The 27,624-nt window shown below is 38.2% G+C and overlaps 1 protein-coding gene across 2 annotated transcripts in view; it reads right to left on the reverse strand.

Annotated features, from left to right (window-relative positions):
* The window catches only part of PFDN1 (prefoldin subunit 1), a 72,257-nt gene that overhangs the window by 19,205 nt on the left and 25,428 nt on the right, over positions 1-27,624 (reverse strand). For both annotated transcript variants that reach the window (XM_052643677.1, XM_052643676.1), the window contains exon 3: positions 14,071-14,155. In XM_052643677.1, the coding sequence (XP_052499637.1) occupies positions 14,071-14,155 (85 nt within the window). The remainder of the gene's footprint in view (positions 1-14,070; positions 14,156-27,624) is intronic.

Genomic DNA, 27,624 nt, shown 5'->3' on the forward strand with positions numbered 1-27,624 from the left:
GCCTTAATGAAGGATCTGAATTTGAACCTCAAAAATCCAGAAGTGCAAAGTGATTTTATACAAATTTCTAGAGATGATTAAACTTGGCCATAAATGCTATCAATCTTGAGCTACTTGTAAAGGTTTTCAGTGCTGCCATACATGTCATTCCACATGAGTCACAAGACTTCATCATCAACTATAGAGCACAGATAGTGCTGAAGACTGTGCTCTAAACTATGTCTCTAAGACCCTTTAGTTCAGTTTAAATGATTGTGTTTCATTAAATTAGGCAGTAAGGCAGGTTGGTGACTTAAGAAATGCCCAAAAGGAATAAGCATTCCCAAAGCTTGCAGTGTCCAACTGCTCAGATTTCAAAGCTCTAGGTAAATATCAGGATCTTCATTAAAAACAGGCTTTCCCAAGATACTCCTTAGCAAGAATCTCTAATAAAAGCAATTCATTCTTTCTTTGGCAGTAAAGTGGCCAGATTCAAACCAAAACACACACTGAAAAAACAGAAGAATTACACAAAGGATAGGACTTCAGACGCAAAAATCAATAAGCAACTTCAGAATATAAAAATCAATAAATGCTCAGGTCAGTCAACAAAGAATGTGGAACACCAGAAATATAACTGCAAATTTGCTTCCAGTTTTCACACACTCTCCTGCTGGTAAATGCATAACAGGGGACAGGAAAGACACTTAACTCATTCCTTCAGTTATCGTCAATTCCTGGGTAGGCGGACCCCCTGCAAAAGGGATAGGCTGCCCAACTCCAGTGTTCTTGGGCTTCCCTTGTGACTCAGCTGGTAAAGAATCTGCCTGCAATGCGGGACACCTGAGTTTGATCCCTGGGTTGGGAAGATCCCCTGGACGAGAGGAAGGCTACCCACTCCAGTATTCTGGCCTGAAAAATTCCATGGACTGTATAGTCCACGGGGTTGCAAAGAGTCGAACACAAATGAGTGACTTTCACCTCAGTGATCTTCAATAGCTTTACTAACAAGTACTAAATTGCTTTCATTACAATCCCAAAGAAAGGCAATGCCAAAGAATGCTCAAACTACCACACAATTGCACTCATCTCACACGCTGCTAAAGGAATGCTTCAAATTTCTTCAAGCCAGGCTTCAGCAATACGTGAACCGTGAACTTCCTGATGTTCAAGCTGGTTAGAAAAGGCAGAGGAACCAGAGATCAAATTGCCAATAACTGCTGGGTCACAGAAAAAGCAAGAGTTCCAGAAAAACATCTATTTCTGCTTTATTGACTATGCCAAAGCCTTTGACTGTATGGATCACAATAAACTGTAGAAAATTCTGAAGGAGATAGGAATACCAGACCACCTGACCTGCCTCTTGAGAAACCTGTATGCAGGTCAGGAAGCAACAGTTAGAACTCGACATGGAACAATAGGAAAAGGAGTACGTCAAGGCTGTATATTGTCACCCTGCTTATTTAACTTATACGCAGAGTACATCATGAGAAACACTGAGCTGGAGGAAACACAAGCTGAAATCAAGATTGCTGGGAGAAATATCAATAACCTCAGATATGCAGATGACACCACCCTTATGGCAGAAAGTGAAGAAAAACTAAAGAGCCTCTTGATGAAAGTGAAAGAGGAGAGTGAAAAACTTGGCTTAAAGCTCAACATTCAGAAAACTAAGATCATGGCATCCAGCCCCATCACTTCATGGCAAATAGATGGGGAAACAGTGGAAACAGTGACAGATTTTTTCTTGGGTTGCAAAATCACTGCAGATGGTGACTGCAGCCATGAAATTCAAAGACACTTATTCCTTGGAAGGAAAGTTATGACCAACCTAGACAGCATATTGAAAAGCAGAGATATTACTTTGTCAACAAAGGTCCATCTAGTCGAGGCTATGGTTTTTCCAGTGGTCATGTATGGATGTGAGAGTTGGACTCTAAAGAAAGCTGAGTGCCGAAGAATGGATGCTTTTGAACTGTGGTGTTGGAGAAGACTCTTGAGAGTCCCTTGGACTGCAAGGAGATCCAACCAGTCCATCCTAAAGGAGATCAGTCCTGGGTGTTCATTGGAAGGACTGATATTGAAGCTGAAACTCCAATACTTTGGCCACCTGATGCGAAGAGCTGATTCATTTGAAAAGACCCTGATGCTGGGAAAGATTGAGGGCAGGAAGAAAAGGAAACAACAGAGGATGAGATGGTTGGATGGCATCACCGACTAAGTGGACATGGGTTTGGGTGAACTCCAGGAGTTGGTGATGGACAGGGAGGCCTGGCGTCCTGCGGTTCATGGGGTTGCAAAGAGTCGGACACGACTGAGCGACGGAACTGGACTGACTAGATTGCTATCTCCACTTTATAGAAAGTTATTTCTATTACTAGAAAGAAGTTAAGGTGAAGAAAGATCAAGAGCCAAATCCACAGAAAGAGCCAAATCCAAATCACTGGCAATGTGAGTTAAAATTATCAATACATGCAGATGTACTGAAGTCACATATGTGATTAATTTTAAACAACCTGATTCTCTGGGAACACTGAATTAGTGTAGTAGAGAGTGCTATATAGATTTCTATTCTTATAATATCCATTTCTAATCACCATCTTCTCCACCTCACCCTCTCTCACAGGCTAACTGCACATTTCTACTGTCAAAAACCACATTAAAATTATGCACAAGACCACAATCACTTGGTTAATCTCAAGCATAACCACTGATTAGAACATGCTCTTTGAGTCCCCCAGCTCTGGCTCTCCACTATAAGTGGATGTACATATGTGAGCCCTATGGGGTTTGGAAAAAGAGAGAGCTCAAACAATGTACTTGTCAGCACTTCAAACAAAAAACCCATTCAATGAGAATGGCACCATGTTACTTTTGCCCTTTCTCCTTAGGAACTAAATTAAACAGATTACAGACAGTGGCAAGAGCTGGTCTTATAACAGCCTCCCCCTTATTTGTTATTTTTAGCAATTTAGTCCGACAACGCCCGACAACTAAACATGCCTAGAATAGCTAAAGGGAGGGGGATTATCAGATACTACCAGCAAAACACTAGTCATCACTTCCTCCAACCCTAAGAAAGAATCATTTTCCATGTCTTTATAGCATCACACAGCATTTGAGCTTTTAGTGTCTCATATAAAAACAGAGCATGTATAAAACATCAGTGGAAACTGATAATGCTTCCTGACATGAAGTATTGTTCCACCCTCATGTGTTTTCTTAAAAACAAAAGCAGAATAAAATGAACTAAACTGTTCTACACAAAAATTAGGAGTGTAATGCATGTGTGTCCATTTTGGAAAAATTCCCTCACAAGATAATTACCTACCCAAAAAACAGCCTCATGAATAGTGATGGAATTCAAATATTTTTATTATCCTGGTGGCAAGTGAGAGATTTGTTTGAAACAAGATAAAGTGAGGGATAGGAGAAAATCCTTTAATTAATCATAATTAGCAAGACAGCATCAACCATAGACACTACTTTTAAATGAAATAATGGAGTAAAAATGCTTTGAAAAATGAATAAAATGGTAAAAATAAAAATAATAAAGTCCTAAGCAGTATAACTATCTATATCAGCAGATTAACTAAAATTCATTAAAACATATTTTATAAAATTTGCCACTTATAAAAACCACATACACTCAAGGTAATTTTTCAACATTTTCTTAATATTTTTGCCACTATTCTAAGTATCATGTATTTTACATGATCACTAAAAGATAAAGCACTACAAATGATAACATTCCTTGAGAATGCTACTTTATGAATGTAGAGCTAATAAGCTGTTACACAGCTCTATCCAAAAGTATCTCTAGAACAGGTGATACCTAATGTAAACTACCTTTAAGCCATCACACACACAATCTCTGTAATTTCAGTAACTTAAACATCTACTGCAAAGATCAAAGGAGATGCTGTCACCTTGTATTACATTTTAGCTGGCAAAGCTGCAGACAGACAACTAATTTTATTTACCTGCAAAAATATGATTACAATTCACTTTTTAAAATTAAGATAATGATCTGAATAGAAAGGAAACTGGGTTTTTTTTGTTCTGGTCTGCTTACCTCCATCTTTTCATTTTAAGGGGGCATTTTTGCTTCTCAAGTGGCAATTCAAAAAAAGAACAAGGTTCTTACAATAAATGTAATAGAAGTGACCCTAGATATCTTCTAGTCCAACCTTCTTCTTTTACAGATGAGGACACTGAGGGTTAGAATACAGCAAGGGCTAGAATCCAGAACTCATAACTCAACAGAAGGTATTTATATGAGAATTTAGTATTTAAATTAGGAATTTAGAGTAATGAATGCTCTACTACAAGTCTAGTTGACTTTGAGATCTCCATTTCTGGTTCAAATATCAGTTTGGATCTTGTGTTTTTGAGTTAACATACACCGTGTGCTCACTAATACAGGTGTGGCCTGTCCACATTAAGTACTGAACAACTCATTTCTTCTGGCCAGCATCTATTACTTCAGATTAAAGACCTATCATATAAAGACTGATCAGAGTAAGAATCTAGTATGTGCTGTGTGCGAAAAGTCACTTTAGTCACATCTGACTCTTTGCAACCCTATGGACTGCAGCCTTCCACACTCCTTTGTCTGTGGGATTTTCCAGGCAAGAATACTGGAGTGGGTTGCCAAGGCCTCCTCTAGGGGATCTTCTCAACCCAGGGATCAAACCTGCATCTCATGTCTCCTGTATTGCAAGGTGGGTTCTTTACCACAGCCACCTGGGAAGTCTCAAAAATCTAGTACAAAGAAAAGTATACTGACAACCTTACCTTACCGTCAAGTTACAAGAGCAAGGAGGCATACAAATAACAGAAAACAAAATTCAAATTCTAACTCATCAAAAGAAATAATTCACTAGGCAGCCTGAAAATGAATGGAGGAACTCTCAGGCATGGGAGGGAGGAGGCTAAGGACAAATATTTATGGTTAGACAAAGAAAAGTACAGACCAAATAAAGCATACAGCAGCAAAGGCTGAGGTCAACAACCCTCTAAAGCATTCAAAGGAAGAGTCTGGTGTGGTCATGGACAAGTGTTCCAACCTGGGAATGTATCCTAGAAGAAAAGAATAACTGAATCAAGATGCAAAAAGCTGAATTCTGTACTAACTGGAATGCAAAACCTTTTAAAAATCTTAATCACAAAATGAAGACAAAGAAATGAACAGATCAAATCAAAGGAGTATGTGGTAAAATATCTGTAATATGCACTTCACAAACAAGAAATGGTCAATAAAGGGCAAATTTATCTGGACTGGTTACATCTAAGTTCTTACCAGAACTGAAATACTTCTACTGAGGAAATAAAATATACCACAGACAGTTTACATTTGGGCAAATATTAGCACTTGAATCATATCACATATATATTGACCAAGATACTGATAATATTGATAATAACCAATAAATATTCAACCAGAAAAAGGACCATACATGGGCTTTTTCAGATTCACTGTTCTCTGAAAGCCACAGAGGAGAATCACATAGCTAGCTACATTAAGCTACATGTCCTAAAACACCAGGACATGGAGAATGTGTGTGTGTATGTATAATATATATATAATATATATATAGTTCACTATAACTCTAGCCTTCCAACCATCAAGCCCTTTTAGACTTAAGTCTTAAGTAACTAAAATTATTTTAAAACATTCATTTTATGTATGCTGAGAATGCAAATGAACTCTACAAGGAGATAAGTATTCATCAGATACACAGATGACACTACCCTTATGGCAGAAAGCGAAGAAGAACTAAAGAGCCTCTTGATGAAAGTGAAAGAGGAGAGTGAAAAACCTGGCTTAAAACTCAACGTTCAAAAAATGAAGATCATGGCATCCAGTCCCATCATTTCATGGCAAATAGATGGAGAAACAATGGAAACCGTGACAGACTTTTCTTGGGTTCCAAAATCACTGCAGATGGTGACTGCAGCCATGAAATTCAAAGACGCTTGCTCCTTGGAAGAAAAGCTACGACCAATCTAGACAGCATATTAAAAAGCAGAGACATTACTTTGTCACAAAGGTCCATCTGGTCAAAGCTATGGTTTTTCCAGTAGTCATGTATGGATGTGAGAGTTGGACTATTAAGAAAGCGGAGTGTCAAAGAATGGATGCTTTTGAACTGTGGTATTGGAGAAGAGTCTTGAGAGTCCCTTGGACTGCAAGGAGATCCAACAGTCCATCCTAAAGGAAATCAGTCCTGAATATTCATTAGAAGGACTGATGTTGAAGCTGAAACTCCCAATCCTTTGGCCACCTGATGCAAAGAACTGATTCATGTGAAAAAACCCTGATGGTGGGCAAGACTGAAGGCAGGAAGAGAAGGGGACGACAGAGGATGAGATGGCTGGATGGCATCACTGACTTGAACATGAGTTTGAGCAAGCTCCGGGAGTTGGTGATGGACAGGGAAGCCTAGCATGCTGCAGTCCATGGAGTCGCAGAGTCAGACACAGGACTGAGTGACTGAACTGACTCATATCTGAAATCCCAACATATGGAACAATAAGAGAAGTTTCACCCAAGACTCCCAAATTCAAATCAACATAGAAAGGAGATTATTTACTAAACTTGCAATTATTTCTTTTTTTAATTTTAAAGACACCAGACATGCCTAGCTATCTAGTTACTACTGAAGGTGGGTAATCACCATTTCACTTCTCTCCAGATACTCAAACTTTCCTGGGATAGAGTAGGAGATGTCTCTGGAAAACAGATCTCCTCAGCAAGAGGCTAACAGATAAACTATGCAAATATTTTATGAAAACATCTTGCCTTCTTAAGGGTAAAAATGAGCTGTCTGTATGTACCCCAACGTTCACTACAGCACTACTTGAAACAGCCAGGACGTGGAAGCAACTTCAGATGTCCACTGACAAATGAATGATGGAGGTACATATATTCAAAGGGATATAAGCCATAAAAAAGAACAAATCTGAGGATGAACCTAGAGCCTGTTATGCAGAGTGAACTAAGTCAAAATGAAAAAGACAAATATATTAATGCATATATATATGGAATCTAGAAAAATGGTACTGATCAATCAATTTGGGGGGTCGCAACAGAGATGCAGACATACAGAATAGACTTGTGGACATAGTGGGGGAAGGAGAGGGTCGGATGAATTGACAAAGTTAGCACTGAATCAAATACATTACCATATGTAAAACAACCAGGGGGAATTTGCTGTATGACGCAGGGAGCTCAGCCAAGTCCTCTGTAACAACCAAGACCAGTGGGATAGGATACAGGTGGGAAGGAGGTAAGAGGCAGGGGACATATGTATACCAATGGCTGATTCATGTTGATATATGGTAGAAACCAACACAACACTGTAAAGCTATCATCTTCCAATTAAACGTTTTAAACAGCTGTCTGGAAAGATAAACTGTGGCACAACTATATAATGGACTACATATAGCAATGAAAATGAACAAATCACAATCTCAACATGAACATATCGAATAGTTTACAGACACAATGTTGAGGGAAAGAAGAAAAGCAAAAAATATGGAGATTGATTTTGTTCATATAAAGTTCAAAAACTTTTGAGGGGTACCTACAGAGGTAGTAAAACTTTTTATAAAAGAAAATAAATATCCAAAAGTTAGAGTTACCTGGGGGAGTGGGAGAACAGGCAAATGGAAGCGGGTGGCACTCTGGTGTCCTGTCAATGTTTGCTTTCTTGACTTGGATGATTGTTACAGGTAACTGCTTTATCGTTACTGATTAAACTACATGAATTTTAATACATATTTCTGTAAATGCTGTATTTCACTACAAAATAAATAAATGACAAATTTTTTAATGGATTCTAAACTTTGAGGTATGCAAGCAGATGAACCATTGGGTATAATTCTTGTTTAATATATGTAAAACATTCTGCCACTGGCTTTGCTCTCACCTGTCCTTCTCTCTTCACTGAAAACACAGATAAGAATCAGTACTTAACATACAGTAGTGTCCACCTGACATCACCTCCAAAGAGGGTGTCCCATTATACACACAAAGATACCAGCCCAAAAGTAAAGTATTTAGGGCAAAAACTAGGCATCCATCCAAGTGCCTACCAGTCACCACCCATGCTGTGGAAAAAATGATCCTCCTTAGGCAGAGTGAAATATCCTTAATCATGGGAACTATTCCAAAACATTTTCTCATCAGAGTCTCAGAACTCAGCCAACTGCAGAGTGTCACAGGCACCTCCTATCTTGCCACTAGTCTTCCTAGTGGCAAGTATCTCTCCTAATTTTCTTGCCACTAGTCTTCCTACTTGTTTCAGGAACTATCATCTGACCATAATAGCCATTTTTATGGAAGAGTCAGGACTTCCACAGTTTCTCAGATTTTACTTCTGGCATGGGCTGGAGAGCTATTTCACAACTCTGGGATTGAAACATTCTGCGTCAGAGTGGTATTATGCAGGACAGAATGTCTTAATTTCCTTATTCTTATTTTTATTGTGTCATTGCTGAGCTAACCCGGGTGGTGGAAGGGTGGGAACCACGTCAGAGAAAGAGAGGAAGGAAAGTGGTCAACCAGTATTTGCATGTGCCTAAAATATAAGGTGAATTTTAGACTTTACGCAGATGAGCCTGAAGCAGTAATACAATGAGAGAGAACACAGGAGAATGACGGTCAAAATGTATTCAAACACATCACTGAAAGCTTACAGTTATCTCAACTATTTCAAATACTTGAGAGTCAAAAGGCAAAAGGGGTCAAAAATTCAGCTCTAGCTCATCTAAATGCTGAAACTAAGTTTTTGCAACTGTAAAAGTCCACAAGTAATTGTTTTTTTTTCACCCCCCCCCAAAGTAAGCAAAAATACAGGATGCATTTTTCACTCTTTAGAAGATACGTATCTCTTCAATCCATCAATAAGGTTTTAGGTCAACTTTAACTAAAACTGAAATTAAAGGGAAAAAAAAAACAACTCAGGTCTTCCCTGGTGGTCCAGTGGTTAGGAATGCACCTGCCAGTGCAGGGGACACAGGTTCAATCCCTGGTTCAGGAAGATGCCATATGCTGTGGACCACAACTACTGACCCCACACCCCCAGCAACCCACCACAATGAGAAGGCCCCGCACTGCAACTACACAGTAGCCCCTACACGCTGCAGCTAGAAAAAGCCTGCAAGCAGCAACAAAGACCCAGAGCAGCCATTAAAAAAATAAGATTTTTAAAAACTTGTACTTTCCCGGAGAAGGGAATGGCAATTCACTCCAGGATTCTTGCCTGGAAAATCCCACAGACAGAGGAGCCTAGCGGGCTACAGTCCATCGGGTCACAAAGAGTCAGACATGGCTGAGCAAACAACAATACACTACTACTATATTCTGTGTCTGATACCTCAAAAATGTCTGTGAGTTTAATGATAGGGTGTCTAATTAAACTCTTCAATCTCAAAAAAATAAAAACTTGTACTTTATATAGCAATGCTGTATAGTTCAAAAATTATTTTTATACAGACAGATGAGACACATGAAGTCCTAATCAGAAATCCCAATTATATGCATGTCATTTTTAAGAAGTACAACTTTATATTTTCTAATAACATATACTGTATTATGTGTTATATACTCAGCCAGCTTCCTTAAAGTTATTTGTTATCAGTATTTTTTTAAAAAAATAATGAATTCCCTCAATGACATAAACAACATGGTTACTCTACCATACTAAAGGCATCATTTTATTTTTTCTCTTCAATTGGAGTAGCATCATTGGTCTGCTAATCACCACGAGGATGAAACTGTGACATTTGCTCCCAGAACCTGATCAATCATCTTTATAAAGGAAAGGTAAAAATCTATATAACACTATCACATTGTGAGTCTGTTATGAAGTCACTTCCTAATCTAACCCAAGAAACTGATTATAGACTGAAAAACCAACATAGGGGTATTAAAATGTAAAATACTGAATTTTAAAAAGAAAAAGACAGCCTATCTTCCCAAGGTTAACATGGTACTTGTTTCTACCCTTCTAGTAGGTAATGTAACTCCCTATCAAGAGGACATGAGAGCAGAGACTCCCCTGGAGGTCCAGTGGGTAAGACTCTGGGCTTCCACTGCAGGGGCCATGGGTCTAATCCCTGGCTGGGGAACTAAGGACGTGAGTGCAACATTACAGTATTCCCACTTTTGCTCCAGAAGAGGAAAGGGACCAGAAAGTGAGATACCAGGCTAGCTGACAATGTCAGCACAGCATACCAGCATTATTAAAAGCTAAACAAATTCCAGGTAATCCTTGCACTCATAAGTTAAGGACTAGGGGAAAAAATATGGAGAGGGCAAAAAGAAACTAAGAATGTAGGTGGAGAAAGAGCAGTCTAGAAAATACTAACGAAGGTGGGCTCTCAGATCAGACCAGCACCTATGCTATGTCATGGTTGATCCATAGTGTCATTTATATAGACTACTGGTAGGGGATGCAGAGGAATACCCAGCGTAACCAGGTCAGAAACTGAACTCTTGACCCAAACCAAAAACCTTACTTCATAAGAGATGACAGCTGCTAAACGAAGCAGGCTGGCCTTAGGCTGCAGAGTTATTGTATAAATTATGCCTCCTCAACTTAATAGTAAGGGATCTGAGGGTACAAATTAATAACAATAATGATCATTATGTTGGACTAGCAAGAAATACTAACGCTCAAAAGAAGAGACTATATTTGAAAGGCAGAGTAATAACTGGAAGACCTTGGGAAAAACTATTTAGAGCTCTGAATCTGTATTAGGCTGCCCAAGTAATAGGAAGTAATATCTGTAATGACTTCAACTGATAATAGTTTATATGCTCAAATCCTCACACTGTGCTATGAAACTAGAAAAATTAGAACAAGGGGAAAGCACTTAATTTAATACTGAGGAATCAGAAAATGCTTCTCAGAAGTAGCCCTAAACTAAAATCTTAAGGATTAACAGAGTTGGTAGGAAGAAGAGGAGATTCCCAGACAGAGAGAATTACTCTTTTTATAGTTGTTAACAAGCATTTCAAATACCAACAAGCGAGCTAATCTATTCTATCATCTGACAGATATCAGAATACTCTTACCAGTATTTAAGAGACTCCATGAAAGGAAACTTTTGGAAAATGAATTTCCTGATATTCACCAGAGCTAAATAGAATGCTAAAATCATCATCTGTGGCAATTTTACCTTGATGTTTCTTTTTAAATATAAAAGTTAATATACACTTGTTACAATTTATCCAACACAGAGGTTATAAGAAAAAAAACAATTACAGCCACACCCCATCTAATTTCCTTAGGGAAACTAGTGTTAATTTAATATACATACTTACAAAAAATCATATTCAATGTTCATATACAGATCTTGGCTTTTGTTTGTTTTCATAAAAAGAGAATTACTTATACATTATTTTGCCACTTATTCATCAGGACAATGTTCAGATATATCTATCAACAATTGCAAAAACACATTTTCTTTCTTTTTTTTTTTTTGGTACTCTACATGAAATAGTTTTGTTCATTTTTTTTTTTTTTCTTTAAGGTATTTTTGTTTGGAAAACTCAACCTAGAAGAGTTGAGCTGGCAAAAATTATAAAGTAGGAAATAATAAAAACCTGGTTACTACAAGGTAAGTTTTCTTTTTTCTGTCGTTTGCTTATTTGCTTTGTTTCACAATACATTTTCTAAGCTACAAAGCCATTATCAAGTCTGCTTAAATTTTCATCAGTAGTCAAACAAAAATAAGCCTAATTAACTTAAAACACCACATGCTTGCCCAGGCCATGCCAAGTTGGTGTCCCTGAGAAATCCCCAAAAGGCTATTAGGGATGTCTCATCAATTCAGTAAAAGGCTGAGTCAGATTCTGAACCACTGCCTCAAATAGTATTCAAAGAAATTAGATAAAGTGACCTATGAAGTCACTGTATCCACCCCCATCTCAGGAAATCCTGGTCCCCAAAAATAATGACCAATTTTTTGTCCTATTCAACTTTTACTACATAGAGGATAGATCATTCACCAAAGTCCAAGAAAACTATTTCATTAAAGGTTTTAAGGACTTCCCAGGTGCCTTCCCTGGTAGCTCAGCTGGTAAAGAATCCACCTGCAACGCAGGAGACCCCAGTTCGATCCCTGTGTTGGGAAGATCTCCTGGAGAAGGAAATAGCAACCCACTCCAGTGTTCCTGGACAGAGGAGCTGGGCAGGCTACAGTCCATGGGCCCAGTCACAAAGAGTCAGACACAAGTCAGACAACTAAACAGCAACAGCAAAGGTTTTAATGTGTAAGAAAATGATAATAATAAACTCCCAATTTTCCAAACACTTATAAAGTTATTATTCTTACCTATCACCTTTTTCCTTAAGATAAAAAAGATTGTTTTCTTGACTGGAGCACTATCCTTCAGATAGATAATTAGTTTTAGCTTGGTTGCCATGCCCTCCTTCAGGGCATCTTCCCAATCCAGGGACTGAACCCAGGTCTCCTGCACTGCAGGCAGATTCTTTACTGTCTGAGCCACCAGGGAAGCCCAATTACAGCTTACTACTCACTGTTCCAGAAAAACATCTATTTCTGCTTTGACTATGCCAAAGCCTTTCACTGTGTGGATCACAATAAACTGTGGAAAATTCTGAAAGAGATGGGAATACCAGACCACCTGACCTGCCTCTTGAGAAACCTATATGCAGGTCAGGAAGCAACAGTTAGAACTCGACATGGAACAACAGACTGGTTCCAAACAGGAAAAGGAGTACGTCAAGGCTGTATATTGTCACCCTGCTTATTTAACTTATATGCAGAGTACATCAAGAGAAATGCTGGGCTGGAAGAAACACAAGCTGGAATCAAGATTGCTGGGAAAAATATCAATAACCTCAGATATGCAGATGACAACACCCTTATGGTAGAAAGTGAAGAGGAGCTAAAAAGCCTCCTGATGAAAGTGAAAGAGGAGAGTGAAAAAGTTGGCTTAAAGCTCAACATTCAGAAAACGAAGATCATGGCATCTGGTCCCATCACTTCATGGGAAATAGATGGGCAAACAGTAGAAACAGTGTCAGACTTTATTTTTTTGGGCTCCCAAATCACTGCAGATGGTGACTGCAGCCATGAAATTAAAAGATGCTTGCTCCTTGGAAGAAAAGTTATGACCAACCTAGATAGTATATTCAAAAGCAGAGACATTACTTTGCCGACTAAGGTCCGTCTAGTCAAGGCTATGGCTTTTTCTGTTGTCATGTATGGATGTGAGAGTTGGACTGTGAAGGCGGCTGAGCACCGAAGAATTGATGCTTTTGAACTGTGGTGTTGGAGAAGACTCTTGAGAGTCCCTTGGACTGCAAGGAGATCCAACCAGTCATTCTGAAGGAGATCAGCCCTGGGATTTCTTTGGAAGGAATGATGCTAAAGCTGAAACTCCAGTACTTTGGCCACCTCATGCAAAGAGCTGAGTCATTGGAAAAGGCTCTGATGCTGGGAGGGATTGGGGGCAGGAGGAGAAGGGGACGACCGAGGATGAGATGGCTGGATGGAATCATGGACTTGATGGACGTGAGTCTGAGTGAACTCCGGGAGTTGGTGATGGACAGGGAGGCCTGGCGTGCTGCGATTCATGGGGTCGCAAAGAGTCGGACACAACTGAGCAACTGAACTGAACTGAACTCACTCTGTCCTTATCTAGAATTACAACATGTAAGAGTCATATATCTAGATTCTTTAACTACTATTATCATTACCCACTCTCATGCCCATCTACCACAATATGTGGTATTTACATACACACTGTGCTTTTATTTTTTAAGAATAAACATATTCACTCAAAGGCAATGGAAGAAACACATTCAGGTTAACAATATCCTATCCTAAAGTATCAAAACTCCCTAAAGTTTTAAGAGACTAGTCTTTTCTTTTGGTCATACACTGTCATAAAAAGACTGCATCATTAGCTCTAGCACAATCGGAAAAAATAAAAACAATGTGACATGACCTTGGTAGGCATACATTTTCATTTAATGTGACAAAATGAGATCATTACTTTTCTCCTAAAAGCTGACTACAGCTATCATTATTCACTTAAAACCTACTTACTTCCAATTCTTTAATTTTTTCTTCTGCTATCTTCTGTTTCTCTAACAGCTGATTATGAATTGCCTCCTTGGATTGAAGAATAAACCTAAAAACACAGAAACGTTGAAGATTAAGCCATTTGACCACTATGTTCATCAATAACCATATGCCACAAATACTAAACAAAGAAAACCAGAAGGATCATCGCCCAACTCAGAACAAACAAAATGCATTATTATGTTAATATGTTAATATGACCAACTTCCTCAGGAAACGTCCTCAGGCTGAAGCCTTCTTGGCTGAGAAGGAATAAAAGTTTAAAAGTAAATTTTGCCTTCATGGCTTAAGAAGGGAATCAGGCTTCAAGGATATTCATAGACAAGAAAAAAAGGGAGATAAAAATCTGTTGCAGGCTAAAAGAAAACTGAACAAACAATAACCCCCCCCAACTTTAATTTTTCAGTTTTCTGTATCAAATTTTATCTAGATATCTTTCAAACAATATTTGTAAGTCACAGCTCTTCCTCCAATCTTTAAAAGATTTTCTCTGTAACAGCAGTAACTCATGACCTTTTAAAGTCACAATCAAGTACTGTGTTAGGATCAATGCATTAGTGTTTATGAGTTCCTCACACAAAAAGCACTGTATAAGGCCCAGTATCTTTTACTATATCCAGAGTGTATAATACCTCTGAAAAGCTCAAAAAGCACAAGTGGAAATTTTCAACTTTTTCCATTTTACATTTGGGCACATTAGTTACAGTAGATGAGGGTAGAAATATGGGGAAGCTTTAAAAATTAATACTAAATCTGTTTTGGGACTTTATGTTCATAAGTCTTGCTGCAGGCAAAGGAAGAACGAACTATTTTTACGGCCTAAAGTAAGTAAACCGAAATATTTCCCTTCCACTGGAAGCAAGGGAAAAATCTCAATTACTCAAATCTCTTTCAGAATTGTCCAACTCAGTTATAACAAATTTTTTTTTAAATTAATTACACAGACTGTTTCTTCTCTTTGCATATAACATAAGAGTTTAGCAAAAAACTAAACATCATCTCTTAAGAAGCCCTACAAGAAAGCACATCAAGTTAGCAATAGAATGTTTCCTCTACCAGAGTCACAAAAACAACACTGTATCTAGGTAGGTTCTTACCAGGAGGGTCTGTTATCACAGACAAAAACAACAAAAAAGAACAACTCTAGCTTTGCCCAGACACCTGGGAGGAAACTTTTTTCCTCTCTTCATGAATACACCCTGTCATACATAAAATATAGTCTGGTGTGATACTTTCTTTCACTCCACAAATTATTAAACACGTGTCCTGAGAAGGACAGTCCAGGAAATTTAATTGATAATCCTAGTCTTCAGTACTAACTTGACCCTTTGCAAAAATCTTATTCATATATTTACTGCAAAGATAGCCCACATTCATGCAAAACAAGGATTACCATGTAATGCTTTGTGTCCAAAATACTCATATTATCAGTCCAAGAGACAGGTGTTATTTCTGATAAGACTACTATTTACAGGATATTTTTCTCAGAACTAATTATTTAGTGTAGTATTCAAGGAAAAGAGTTGTTTTGAACTGTAATAAGTCTTGGTGACAATATGTAAAAAGTATCACAAATCAAGGCCCCAGAGTTACCAAATTATGTCATTATATGCACAATTTTACTAACAAAGGCTTTTGGCCAAGGAAATAATTTTCAGAGTAAAATATACATTTTTAAATAGCACTGATTGCTGGCCAGAGAGTAGTATTCTCAAATTATAGGTCATTAAACATTATCTTTATTAGTGTCTGGGAAATTTTCAAAGCTAAGATTAGAGGTCAAGTCATTACTTATGTGGTCTTTAAAAATAAAGTATCTGAACAGATACTAAATCCCTTGAGCAGAAAATAAAATTACTAGAAAGCAAGAACATTCAACAAAAACATGTTTTTCCATGACCACACATACCTGAGGTATCTATACTGAACTGGGCCAACTTCAAATGCCAGAGAGATGTCATCAAAGCTCGCCAATCTACTTACAAGCCTGACGACATCTCAGCCTTGAAAATTTTAAACAGGGATGAGTATGGAGTAAATGCAAATGTCTACTTCAAAGAATAATTACATAGCCAAAATTCAAAAAAAACTTACAGAAAATTTGGTTTAGTCCTCAATTTTTAAAATGCCAAAGATACACTGTATTGAGGATTGGAAGGAGTCCCCAGAAACATTTGGATTTCTGGGAAAAGTCTTTAGAAAACACCTTTATCTAGTGTCAAAAAGAAAAAACAAACAAACATGAGTTATTAGATGTTATTTTGAAGATAGCTGTTCAAAGAAAGAGAGGAAAACAACAGAATGGGAAAGACTAGAGATCTCTTCAAGAAAATTAGAGATACCAAGGGAACATTCCATGCAAAGATGAGCTTGATAAAGGACAGAAATGGTATGGACCTAACAGAAGCAGAAGATATTAAGAAGAGGTGGCAAGAATACACAGAAGAACTGCACAGAAAAGATCTTCATGACCAAGATAATCATGATGGTGTGATCACTCACCTAGAGTGATTCACTTCATCCTGGAATGTGAAGTCAAGTGGGCCTTAGAAAGCATCACTACAAACAAAGCTAGTGGAGGTGATGGAATTCCAGCTGAGCTATTTCAAATCCTGAAAGATGATGCTGTGAAAGTGCTGCACTCAATATGCCAGCAAATTTGGAAAACTCAGCAGTGGCCACAGGACTGGAAAAGGTCAGTTTTCATTCCAGTGCCAAAGAAAGGCAATGCCAAAGAATGCTCAAGCTACCACACAATTGCACTCATCTCACATGCTACTAAAGTAATGCTCAAAATTCTCCAAGCCAGACTTCAGCAATACATGAACCATGAACTTACAGATGTTCAAGCTGGTTTTAAAAAAGGCAGAGGAACCAGAGATCAAATTGCCAACATCCGCTGGATCATCAAAAAAGCAAGAGAGTTCCAGAAAAACATCTATTTTTGCTTTATTGACTATGCCAAAGCCTTTGATTGTGTGGATCACAATAAACTGTGGAAAATTCTGAAAGAGATGGGAATACCAGACCACCTGACCTGCCTCTTGAGAAACCTATATGCAGGTCAGGAAGCAACAGTTAGAACTGGACATGGAACAACAGACTGGTTCCAAACAGGAAAAGGAGTGCGTCAAGGCTGTATATTGTCACCCTGCTTATTTAACTTATATGCGCAATACATCATAAGAAACGCCGGAAGAAGCACAAGCTGGAATCAAGATTGCTGGGAGAAATATCAATAACCTCAGATATGCAGATGACACCACCCTTATGGCAGAAAGTGAAGAAAAACTGAAGAGCCTCTTGATGAAAGTGAAAGAGGAGAGTGAAAATGTTGGCTTAAAGCTTAACATTCAGAAAACGAAGATCACGGCATCTGGTTCCATCACTTCATGGGAAATAGATGGGGAAACAGTGGAAACAGTGTCAGACTTTATTTTTTGGGCTCCAAAATCACTGTAGATGGTGATTGCAGCCATGAAATTAAAAGACACTTACTCCTTGGAAGGAAAGTTATGAGCAACCTAGATAGCATATTGAAAAGCAGAGACATTACCTTGCCAACAAAGGTCCATCTAGTCAAGGCTATAGTTTTTCCAGTGGTCATGTATGGATGTTAGAGTTGGACTATAAAGAAAGCTGAGCGTGAATTGATGCTGTTGAACTGTGGTGCTGGAGAAGACTCTTGAGAGTCCCTTGGACTGCAAGGAGATGCAATCAGTCCATCCTAAAGGAGATCAGTCCTGGGTGTTCACTGGAAGGACTGATGCTGAAGAAGAAACTCCAATACTTTGGTGAAGAGTTGACTCATTGGAAAAGACTCTGATGCTGGAAGGGATTGGGGGCAGGAGGAGAAGGGGACGACAGAGGATGAGATGGCTGGATGTCTTCACCGACTCGATGGACATGAGTTTGGGTGAACTCTGGGAGTTGGTGATGGACAGGGGTGCCTGGCGCCCTGCGATTCATGGGGTCGCAAAGAGTCAGACACGACTGAGCAACTGAACTGATGAGTGGTATATAATAAGTATTATGTACACTACTTCTCAAAGTAGAGACTCTCATAAGCATCTTGCCTGATAAATTATGGAAAGCCAAATGGTAGATAAACTGTTCTACAGCTCAGAATTTGCCCCAAAGGAAAAATAGAGCATGAAATGAAAAGCTATTTTCATATAACAAATGATATATCCAAAACATACTTATTAATACTCAGTATTACCTAACCTACAATTATCACTGCTTTGTAAAAAAGCCTCTACATTGGAAATCAATGCCATGTGGCTATGCACGTAAATCCATCAATGATGCGTAGCCTGCTGTTTCATTTCCTCATTTATTTATAACTATGCCATCTGAAAAACATAATTTTACAATGACTTCTGGTTTTATTTGAGAAACATCAGAAGCTGTGTTCTGAACTGTCCTACAGTTTGGTACATAACTTCCATTTTCTAATGATTCAGCATGTATCAAAAGTGTTGTTCACTGCCAAAACATAACCTGGAATCAGTAGCAATGCTGTCTTTTGGCTACACTTGCAAAGTATGGTAACCTGGACACACACTATTCAGAAATAACAATATGTTTATGATAATGCATTTTGTCTGGGTGGGAAATTTTTAGAATTTAAAAACATATTTTAGTGGTATTTAAGGAATCCACAAATTATACAGCATAGAAAAAGCTAAATAAGAATGAGCATATTTTATTCCTTTGTCTCATTCCATGATGATGCAAAAACTCTTTGCCTGTGTGCACAAAGACCTACATGCAAAATTTTTTTATTTCATAGTTTTTTAGCAAAACAAAAACAAACAACAACCTAAATCCCTAAAAAAGCAATTAAAAAATTACTCAGCCTTTCACAACTCTCCACAATGTAAAAGGCTGAGTAAGACTTCTATTATTGGCATCTTGTAGAGCAGAAATCCAGGACAAAGGAAAAAAAATGTTTTTTAACATTTTGCTGAGCAACCACAAATATTCCACAATGTGGAGAAAAGGGAACCCTTGTGCACTGTTGGTGGGGATATAAATTGGTGCAGTCACTACAGAAAACAGTATAGAGATACCTCAAAAAATTAAATATAGAACTACCCTATGATCCAGCAATTCCACTTCTGAGTATTTATCAGAAGAAAATGAAAACACAAATTAGAAAAGATATATTCACCAATATGTTCATTGCATCATTATTTGTAATAGTTAGGATATGGAAAGAACCTAAGTGTCCATCAATAGATGAATGGATTAAAGACATAAGATATATACATATATATACACACATAAATATATGATGAAATATTACTCAGCCATAAAAAAAATGAAATCTTCCCATATGTGACAATATGAATAGAACCAGAGGATGTTACGCTAAATGAAATTAGTCAAAGGAAGACAAATACCATATGATTTCACTTATATGTGGAATCTAAAAAACAAATTAACAAACTTAGCAAAAAAGAAACACTGTTATAGATACAGAGAACTAACAGGCAACCATCAGAGAGGAGTGGGTAAGGAGAAGAAACAAGTGAGGGAGATAATGAGGAACAAAATTCCAGGTGCAAAATAAATGAGTCAAAGGTATAAAATGTACAGCATGGGGGTCACACTCAACAACATCTTTCTATGGTGACATATCATAACTAGATTTGCCACGGTGATCACTTTGAAATGTACAGAAACATCAAGTCACCATGATGTATAACAGGAACTAACATAACATTTTAGGTCAATTATACTTTAAAGACACACTAACTCATAGAAAAAGAAATCAGATTTGTAGTTATGAGAAGCAGGGAGTGAGGGAAGGGGAACTGGATAAAGGCAGTCAAAAGGTACAAACTTCCTGTAAGACAAATAAGTATTAGAGATGTAGTGTTTAACACAGTAAATATAATTAACATTACTGTATGTTATATATGAAGTTGTAGAGTAAGTCCTAAAAGTTCTCCTCACCAAGAAAAACATATTTTTCTCTAGTCTTTAATTGTGTATCTAAGAGATAAATGTTCACTAAACGAAGATCATGGCATCTGGTCCCACCTCTTCATGGGAAATAGATGGGGAAACAGTGGAAATAGTGTCAGACTTTATTTTGGGGGGCTCCAAAATCACTGCAGATGGTGACTGCAGCCATGAAATTAAAAGACACTTACTCCTTGGAAGAAAAGTTATGACCAACCTAGATAGCATATTCAAAAGCAGAGACATTACTTTGCTAACAAAGGTCTGTCTAGTCAAGGCTATGGTTTTTCCAGTGGTCATGTATGGATGCAAGAGTTGGACTGTGAAGAAAGTTGAGCGCTGAAGAATTGATGCTTTTGAACTGTGGTGTTGGAGAAGACTCCTGAGAGTCCCTTGGACTGCAAGGAGATCCAACCAGTCCATTCTGAAGGAGATCAGTCCTGGGTGTTCATTGGAAGGAATGATGCTAAAGCTGAAACTCCAGTACTTTGGCCACTTCATGTGAAGAGCTGACTCATTAGAAAACACTCTGATGCTCGGATGGATTGGGGGCAGGAGGAGAAGCGGACGAGAGAGGATGAGATGGCTGGATGGCATCACGGACTCAATGGACTTGAGTTTGAGCAAACTCCGGAACTGGTGATGGACAGGGAGGCCTGGCGTGCTGCGATTCATGGGGTCGCAAAGAGTCGGACACGACTGAGTGACTGAACTGAACTGAAATTTAGGTGACAAACATTTCATAATGTATGTAAGCCAAATCATTAAGCTGTATACCTTAAACATACACAATGCTTTTTTGTCAATTACATCTCATTAAAACTAACAGAATAAAAAAAGAAATACTCTACAGAGGGCCAAAATGAAGTGAATTGTGGACATGAATTTGAGCAAACTCCAGGAGATAGTGAAGGACAGGGAAGCCTGGTGTGCTGCAGTCCATGAGGTCACAAAGAGTTGAACACAACTTCACAACTGAACAACTACAAGAAGAAAGCAATAAACTGGTTTTCTCCTTGAGCGGTTCTGCTGAATCCTAGAGACCATGAGCATCCAAACTGTCAAAGAAACAGGATTTAAAACAGGAGATAAAACCTAGGCACCATCCAAAGTAAGGACGTTATTTAGATAATCCTGAATTAAAGGATTCCACCTCCAGTCTAGGGAGGGGGGAAAAAAAAACTTGTCTCTCAGTATGTAAAATAAAAGAAACTTGTCTATCTATACCACGATATTGAGTAAAAAGAAAAAAAAAAAAAAGTCCCCTAAGAATTTGTAACACTAAGCTGACTTCCTCATGGGTTGTGATCCAAATTCAAGCTGATTTTCTCATGGGCTGTGGTCCAAATCCAACCTATCAGGGAATTACCCGGAAGCCAGTGGTTAGGACTCCACGCTTTCACTACCAAGCATGCAAGTTCAATCCCTGGTCAGGGAACTAAGATTCCACAAGCTGTGCAGCGTGTCCAAAAATAAAACACACACACACACAAAAACCCTACTATATATGGTTCAGAAAATTTCACTCACAGAATTTATAATGTTCCTACTCACATAAATGGCAAAGGTCTAGTAAACGTGAAGATGGGTTAAGAAAAACTAATCAAACTGAAACACAAAGAGGGAAAAATGGTGTGAAAACCAATAAAACAAAGCAAAAACAGGATATAGTAGGCAAGAGATAATAATTAAGCTGCCTAACATATGTGTTGGAGAAGGAAATGGCAACCCACTCCAGTATTCTTGCCAGGATTCCATGGACAGAGGAGCCTGGCGGGCTACTGTCCATGAAGTCGCAAAGAGTTGGACACAACTGAGCAACTAGCACACAACATATGTGTAATTAGAGACCCAAAAATCGAAGAAGAAAATTAGAGAAATATTTGAAGAAATAATGGACAAAAATTTTCTAAAACAAATGAAAAAAAAGAAGCCAAATCACAGTTCCAAGACACCCAGAGAAACCCAAACAAAAATAAATACAACCGAACAAAAATAGGTGTAACATAATCAAACTATTGAGAAATAGAAAGAAAACTCTGAAGGTAGAAAATGACACATTGTATTAAAAGAAACAATGGTAAGAGTTACATCAAACTTCTTGCTACAAATTATGCAAGGAAGAAGACAATGGAATGATATTTTCAGTGTACTAAAAGACAAAAGCTATTAATCAGGATTACACACACATTGAACATATCTTTCAAAAATGAAGAGGAAATTCAAACTAACACACACTGAGAGAATTTATTCTAGCAAACATAAACAAGAAATTTCCTAAGTAGTTGTTCCAGCAGTATGATAACATATGTCAACTTACAAAGAAATGAAAAGCACTAAAAATATTACAAATTAAGATAAATATACTGCTCAATGTTACGTGCCAGACTGGATGGGAATGGGGTTTAGGAGAGAATGGATATGTGTATATGTATAACTGAGTCCCTTTGCTATTCACCTGAAACTACCACAACACTGTTAAAATCGGCTATACACCAATACAAAATAAAAAGTTTAAAGTTTAGAATAACAACAAAAAAGATGTAAATATAAAACACATGTTTTCCTCATTGTTAATGATTTTAAAAATAGTTCACTGTCTAAAACATAGGTTGACAAGCGTGCTTGCAGGCTGAACTGGTCACACTCATTTGTTTACAGAATGTCTATGGTTGCTTTCTCCCAACAATGGCAGGTAAGTAAGAGAGCTGAGACAGGAATTATACAGTTGGCAAACCTATTTATATCCCATTAAAAAGCAAGCTTGTCAAATTCTGTAAAGCAATTATTCACTAAAAAATAAAAAGCTTGTTAACCCTTGATCTAAAGCAAAATAGTAACAATATACAGTGGATTTCAATACATATCTTTAAATGTATAAAAATAAAAGAATGCAGAAATTTGAAATATAACAAGATGAAGTGATATTATTTAACAACAGGTTACAATAAACTAAAGACATATTGCAAAAAACTAAGGTAATAGCTAAATAAAAAAAAATTTTACTAAAGACTAATAAGCCAAAATTAAGATAACACAGGATCATAAAATATACTCAATCTAAAAGAAGCCAGAAAAAAAAAAAAAAAGGAATATAGAACAGATGAGAAAAAGACAAAGCAAGCAGCAAGGTGGCAGATTTAAATCCAATTACAGCATTAATTACTGGAAATGCAAATGATGTAAAGACCCCAATTAAAAGGCCAGATTTAATCAAAAAGCATGACCCAACTACATGCAATCACAAGAAACCCTCTTTCAATAAAAAGACACAGATTTGCCCCAAATAAAAGCACAACCACACCCTCAAGGATGGAAATAATCAAAAGATAATAATTTTTTAAGAGCATACGCAAAAGTTGGAACCCTCATACTTTGCTGATGGATACATGAAATGCTATAGCTGCTGTAGAACATTCTGACAGTTCCTTAAAATGTTAGTTACACTTCAGCAATTCTACTTCTAGAAATATACTAAGAGAAAAGAACAAATACACACAGACACACATGCACAAAAACTTGACTATAAGTGTTCAAAGTAGATTATTCACAATAACCAAAAAGTACAATTAAAATGTGCATCAAATGATAAATGGATAAATAAAATGTGGCATACTCATACAAAGGAATATTATTTGGCAATAAAAAGGAACAAAGTACTGACACATGCTACAACGTGGATTAATCTTTAACACATAATGCTGACAAGACAGACACAATCATACACTATATGACTGTAAGGTTATATTTATGTGAAATATCCAAAATGGGCAAGTCTATACAGACAGAATGATTAGTGATTGCCAACGGTGAGGGGGAGGGCTTCCCAGGTGGTGCAGGGGTAAAGAATCCACCTGCCAATGCAGGAGACACAAGAGACATGGGTTCAATTTCTGGGTTGGAGAGATCCCTTAAAGAAGGAAATGGCAAGCCACTCCAGTATTCTGGCCTGGGAAATTCCGTGGACAGAGGAGTCTGGCAAGCTACAGTCTATGGGGATGCAGAGAGTCAGACACAACTAAGCATGCACGCGCACACACACACAAAACACATGGCCAGAGGAAAGGGGTATTATGGAATAACTGATAATAGGTTTAAGAATACTTTTTGTGGCTTTATTTTTTTGGAGACTTCCCTAGTGGTCCAGTGGTTAAGAATCCACCTGTCAATGCAGGGACACAGGTTCAAACCCTGCTCCAGGATGATTCCATGTGTCATGGGGCAACAAACACCTTGAGCCACAACTACTGAAGCCTGCACACCCTAGAACCTGTGCTCTGCATTAAGAGAAGTCACTGCAATGAGAAGCTCACTCATGTACCCCCGCTGACCACAACTAGAAAAAAGTCTGTGCACAGCAACAAAGACCCAGTGTAGCCAAAAATATATAAAAGTCTTTAAAAATTTCATAAACATTAAAAAAAAACACTGAACTGTATACTTAAAAACTATTAAGAGTGAATTTTATTATAATTTATTTTATCTTTAAAAAAATAACCAAGGGACTTCCTTGCTGGTCCAGCGGCTAAGATTCCATGCTCCCAATGCAGAGGGCCCGGGTTTGATCCTGGTCAGGGAACTCAATCCCACATGCCGCAACAAAAGAGTCGACATGCCACAACTAATGGTGCTGCGTACCACATCAAAGATTGAAGATCCCGTGTGCCATGACTAAGACCCAATGCAGCCAAATAAATTTTTTTTAATATTTAAAAAATAAAATATAGCCAAGAGTGAACTTTCCTGGTGGCCAGGTGGCTAAGACTTTGTGTTCCCAATGCAGGGGGCCTGGGTTCAATTCCTGTTCAGGGAACCAGATCCCACCATGCTGCAACTAAGAGTTCCCATGCCACAACTAAGGGTTTGCAAGCCGTGATTAAAGATCCCTCATGACACAACTAAAAGATTCTACACACTGCAAATAAGACCTAGACAATCAAATAAATAAGCAAAAACTTTATTTTTTTTTTAAGCAAAAACTTTAAAAAAAAAAAGCCAAAATACTTAAACTGACATTTCATCAAAGAGGTAAGAATGACAAATAAATGCTCAACATCATTAGTTATTAAAGACAAAAATTAAGCCCACAAAGAGATACTGTTACAGTTATTACAACAGCTAGAATTAACAACAAAAAAGACAATACCAAGTGTTGGTGAAGATGGAAGCAACTAGAACTCTCACATATAGATGGTGGGCATGCAAATGGTATAGCCACTGTGGAAGAGAGTTTGGTGGTTTCTTATAAATGTAAGCAATGATTTACCCTTCAACACAGTAATCCCACTCCTAGATATTTACCTAAGAGAAACAAAACATATGTCCATGTAAAGACTGTACACAAATATTTGCGGCTGGGTTATCCAGAACTGCCAAAAACTGGAAACTCAATGTCCACCAAGAACTGCATGGACAAACTGTGGTACAATTATACAACAGTATGCTATTGAGCAATAAAAACAAACAAACTACTGATACACTAAGCAACATGGAGACGTCTCAAAACCATTATGTTAAGCCAAGCAAGATAGATGCAGAAGGCTGCATAATTATGATTCTATTTACAAAACTTTCTTAAAAAAGCAAAACCTATAAGAACAAAAAGCAAATCAACAGTTGTTAGGGGGTGAGGGTAAAGAGACAACTAACTACAAATGAATATAAAGGAATGTTTTGAGGGGATGTAAATATTCTATAACTGTGGTGATAATTACACAGCAGCATGTTTCTCAAAACATACAGAACTATACAACTGAAATGGGTACATTTCACTCTGTATAGATTATACATGAGAAACAAACATTACTTTCAACAAAATGGAAATAACAGACTAATTCTAAAATGTTGTTAACGCAGAAGAAATCCACCCTTACACACTGATCCCCAGCTTTGGACAGCATCATGTGGACCATGCAGATCCCACCTGTCTCCAAAGTTTGGGGCGTGGGGGGCCTGGGGCACATGGTGTGTAGTTATGGTTCAGCTGGGGTATCTGGAGCAGTCCTGGGAAGATGTTGCAGAAGCCTCACTGTGCGTGAAACAGCATAGAAGCCCCCTTCCTTATTACCAGTCTCTTCAAACCGTATGCCAGATATTCTCAATATTACAGTGAAATATTACATTAAATTATTTTTGGAATATTTTGAGACTGCTGAATTAAATATCAACTAAATGTAAATAATAAACCTAAGATGGCATAGTGGAAGGACGTGAGCTCACCTCTTTATGGAAACCCCAAAATCACAACTGCCGAACCATTAACAGAAAAACACTGGAACCGACCAAAAAAGATACCAAAGATAAAGAAAAATCCACAAGACAGTGCAGAAGGAGCACAATCATGATAAAATCAAATCCTATATCCACTGGGAGGGCAACCCACAAACTAGAAAATAACTGTATGGCAGAAGTTCTTGCACAACAGTTCTAAGCCATGTGTCAGGCCCTCCAGCCTGCAAATCTGGCAACAAGAGTAGATCCCAGAGAATCTAGCTTTGAAGGTCAGCAGGGTTTGATCACAGGAAGTCCACAGGACTGGGGGAAACATAAACTCCATTCCTGGAGGGGGTACACAAGGTCTCAAATGCACTACGACCCAGGGAAAAAAGCAATGCCCTCAGAAGAGCCTGGGCCAGATCTACCTGCTGGAACTGGAGAGTCTCCTGTGGAAGCAAAGAGCAGCTGGGGCCCACTGCAGGGAAAAAGACACCGGCAGCAGTAGTTCTGGGGAGTGCTCACTGGCATGAGCCCTCCTAAAGGCTGCCATTTTCTCATAAGAACTGGCCCCACCCAACAACCTGTAGGTTCCAGTGCAGGTACACTTTGGATCAAAAAACCACAGCCCCATGCATTAGTAGAAAAAGCGCTTAAATTCTTTCTAAGCATACAGCTGCCCGATAAACACAACCCTTGACACAGCCTTGCCACCAGACGGACAAGACCCAGCTCCACCACCCAGAGGGCAGGAACCAGTACCTCCGAGCAGGAAACCTGCACGAGTCTCTTAGACTCATCCACCAGGAAGAAGACAGCAGAATCAAGAACTACAATCCTGCAGCCTATCAAACAGAAATTGCAATCACAGAAAGTGAGGCAAAAGGAGACACCAAAGGAATATGTCCCAGATCGAAGAACAGGATAAAACCTCAGAAGTGAACTGGAGATAGGCAATTGAGACAAAAAAGAATTTAGAATAATAACAGTAGAGATACTTAAGAATCTCAAGAGAAAAAATGGAGGCACATCAAGAGGATACAAGAAATGTTTAACAAAGACCTAGAAGAACTAAGAATGAACAGAGATGAACAATACAATACCTGAAATGAAAAGTACACTAGAAGAAATCAACTGCAGAATAACTGAGGCTGAAAAACGGATAAGTGAGCTGGAAGACAGAACTATGGAAATCACTGCCATGGAACAGAAAAAAGGCAAAAGGAATTAGGACAGTCTCAGAGACCTCTGGGACAGCATTAAACACACTAACTTGAGCATTACAGGGGTCCCAGAAGGAGACAGAGAAGGCAATGGCAACCCACTCTAGTG

This window comes from Budorcas taxicolor, chromosome 7 (genome assembly GCF_023091745.1).
Source record: "Budorcas taxicolor isolate Tak-1 chromosome 7, Takin1.1, whole genome shotgun sequence".
NCBI classification, from domain to species: Eukaryota; Metazoa; Chordata; class Mammalia; order Artiodactyla; family Bovidae; genus Budorcas; species Budorcas taxicolor.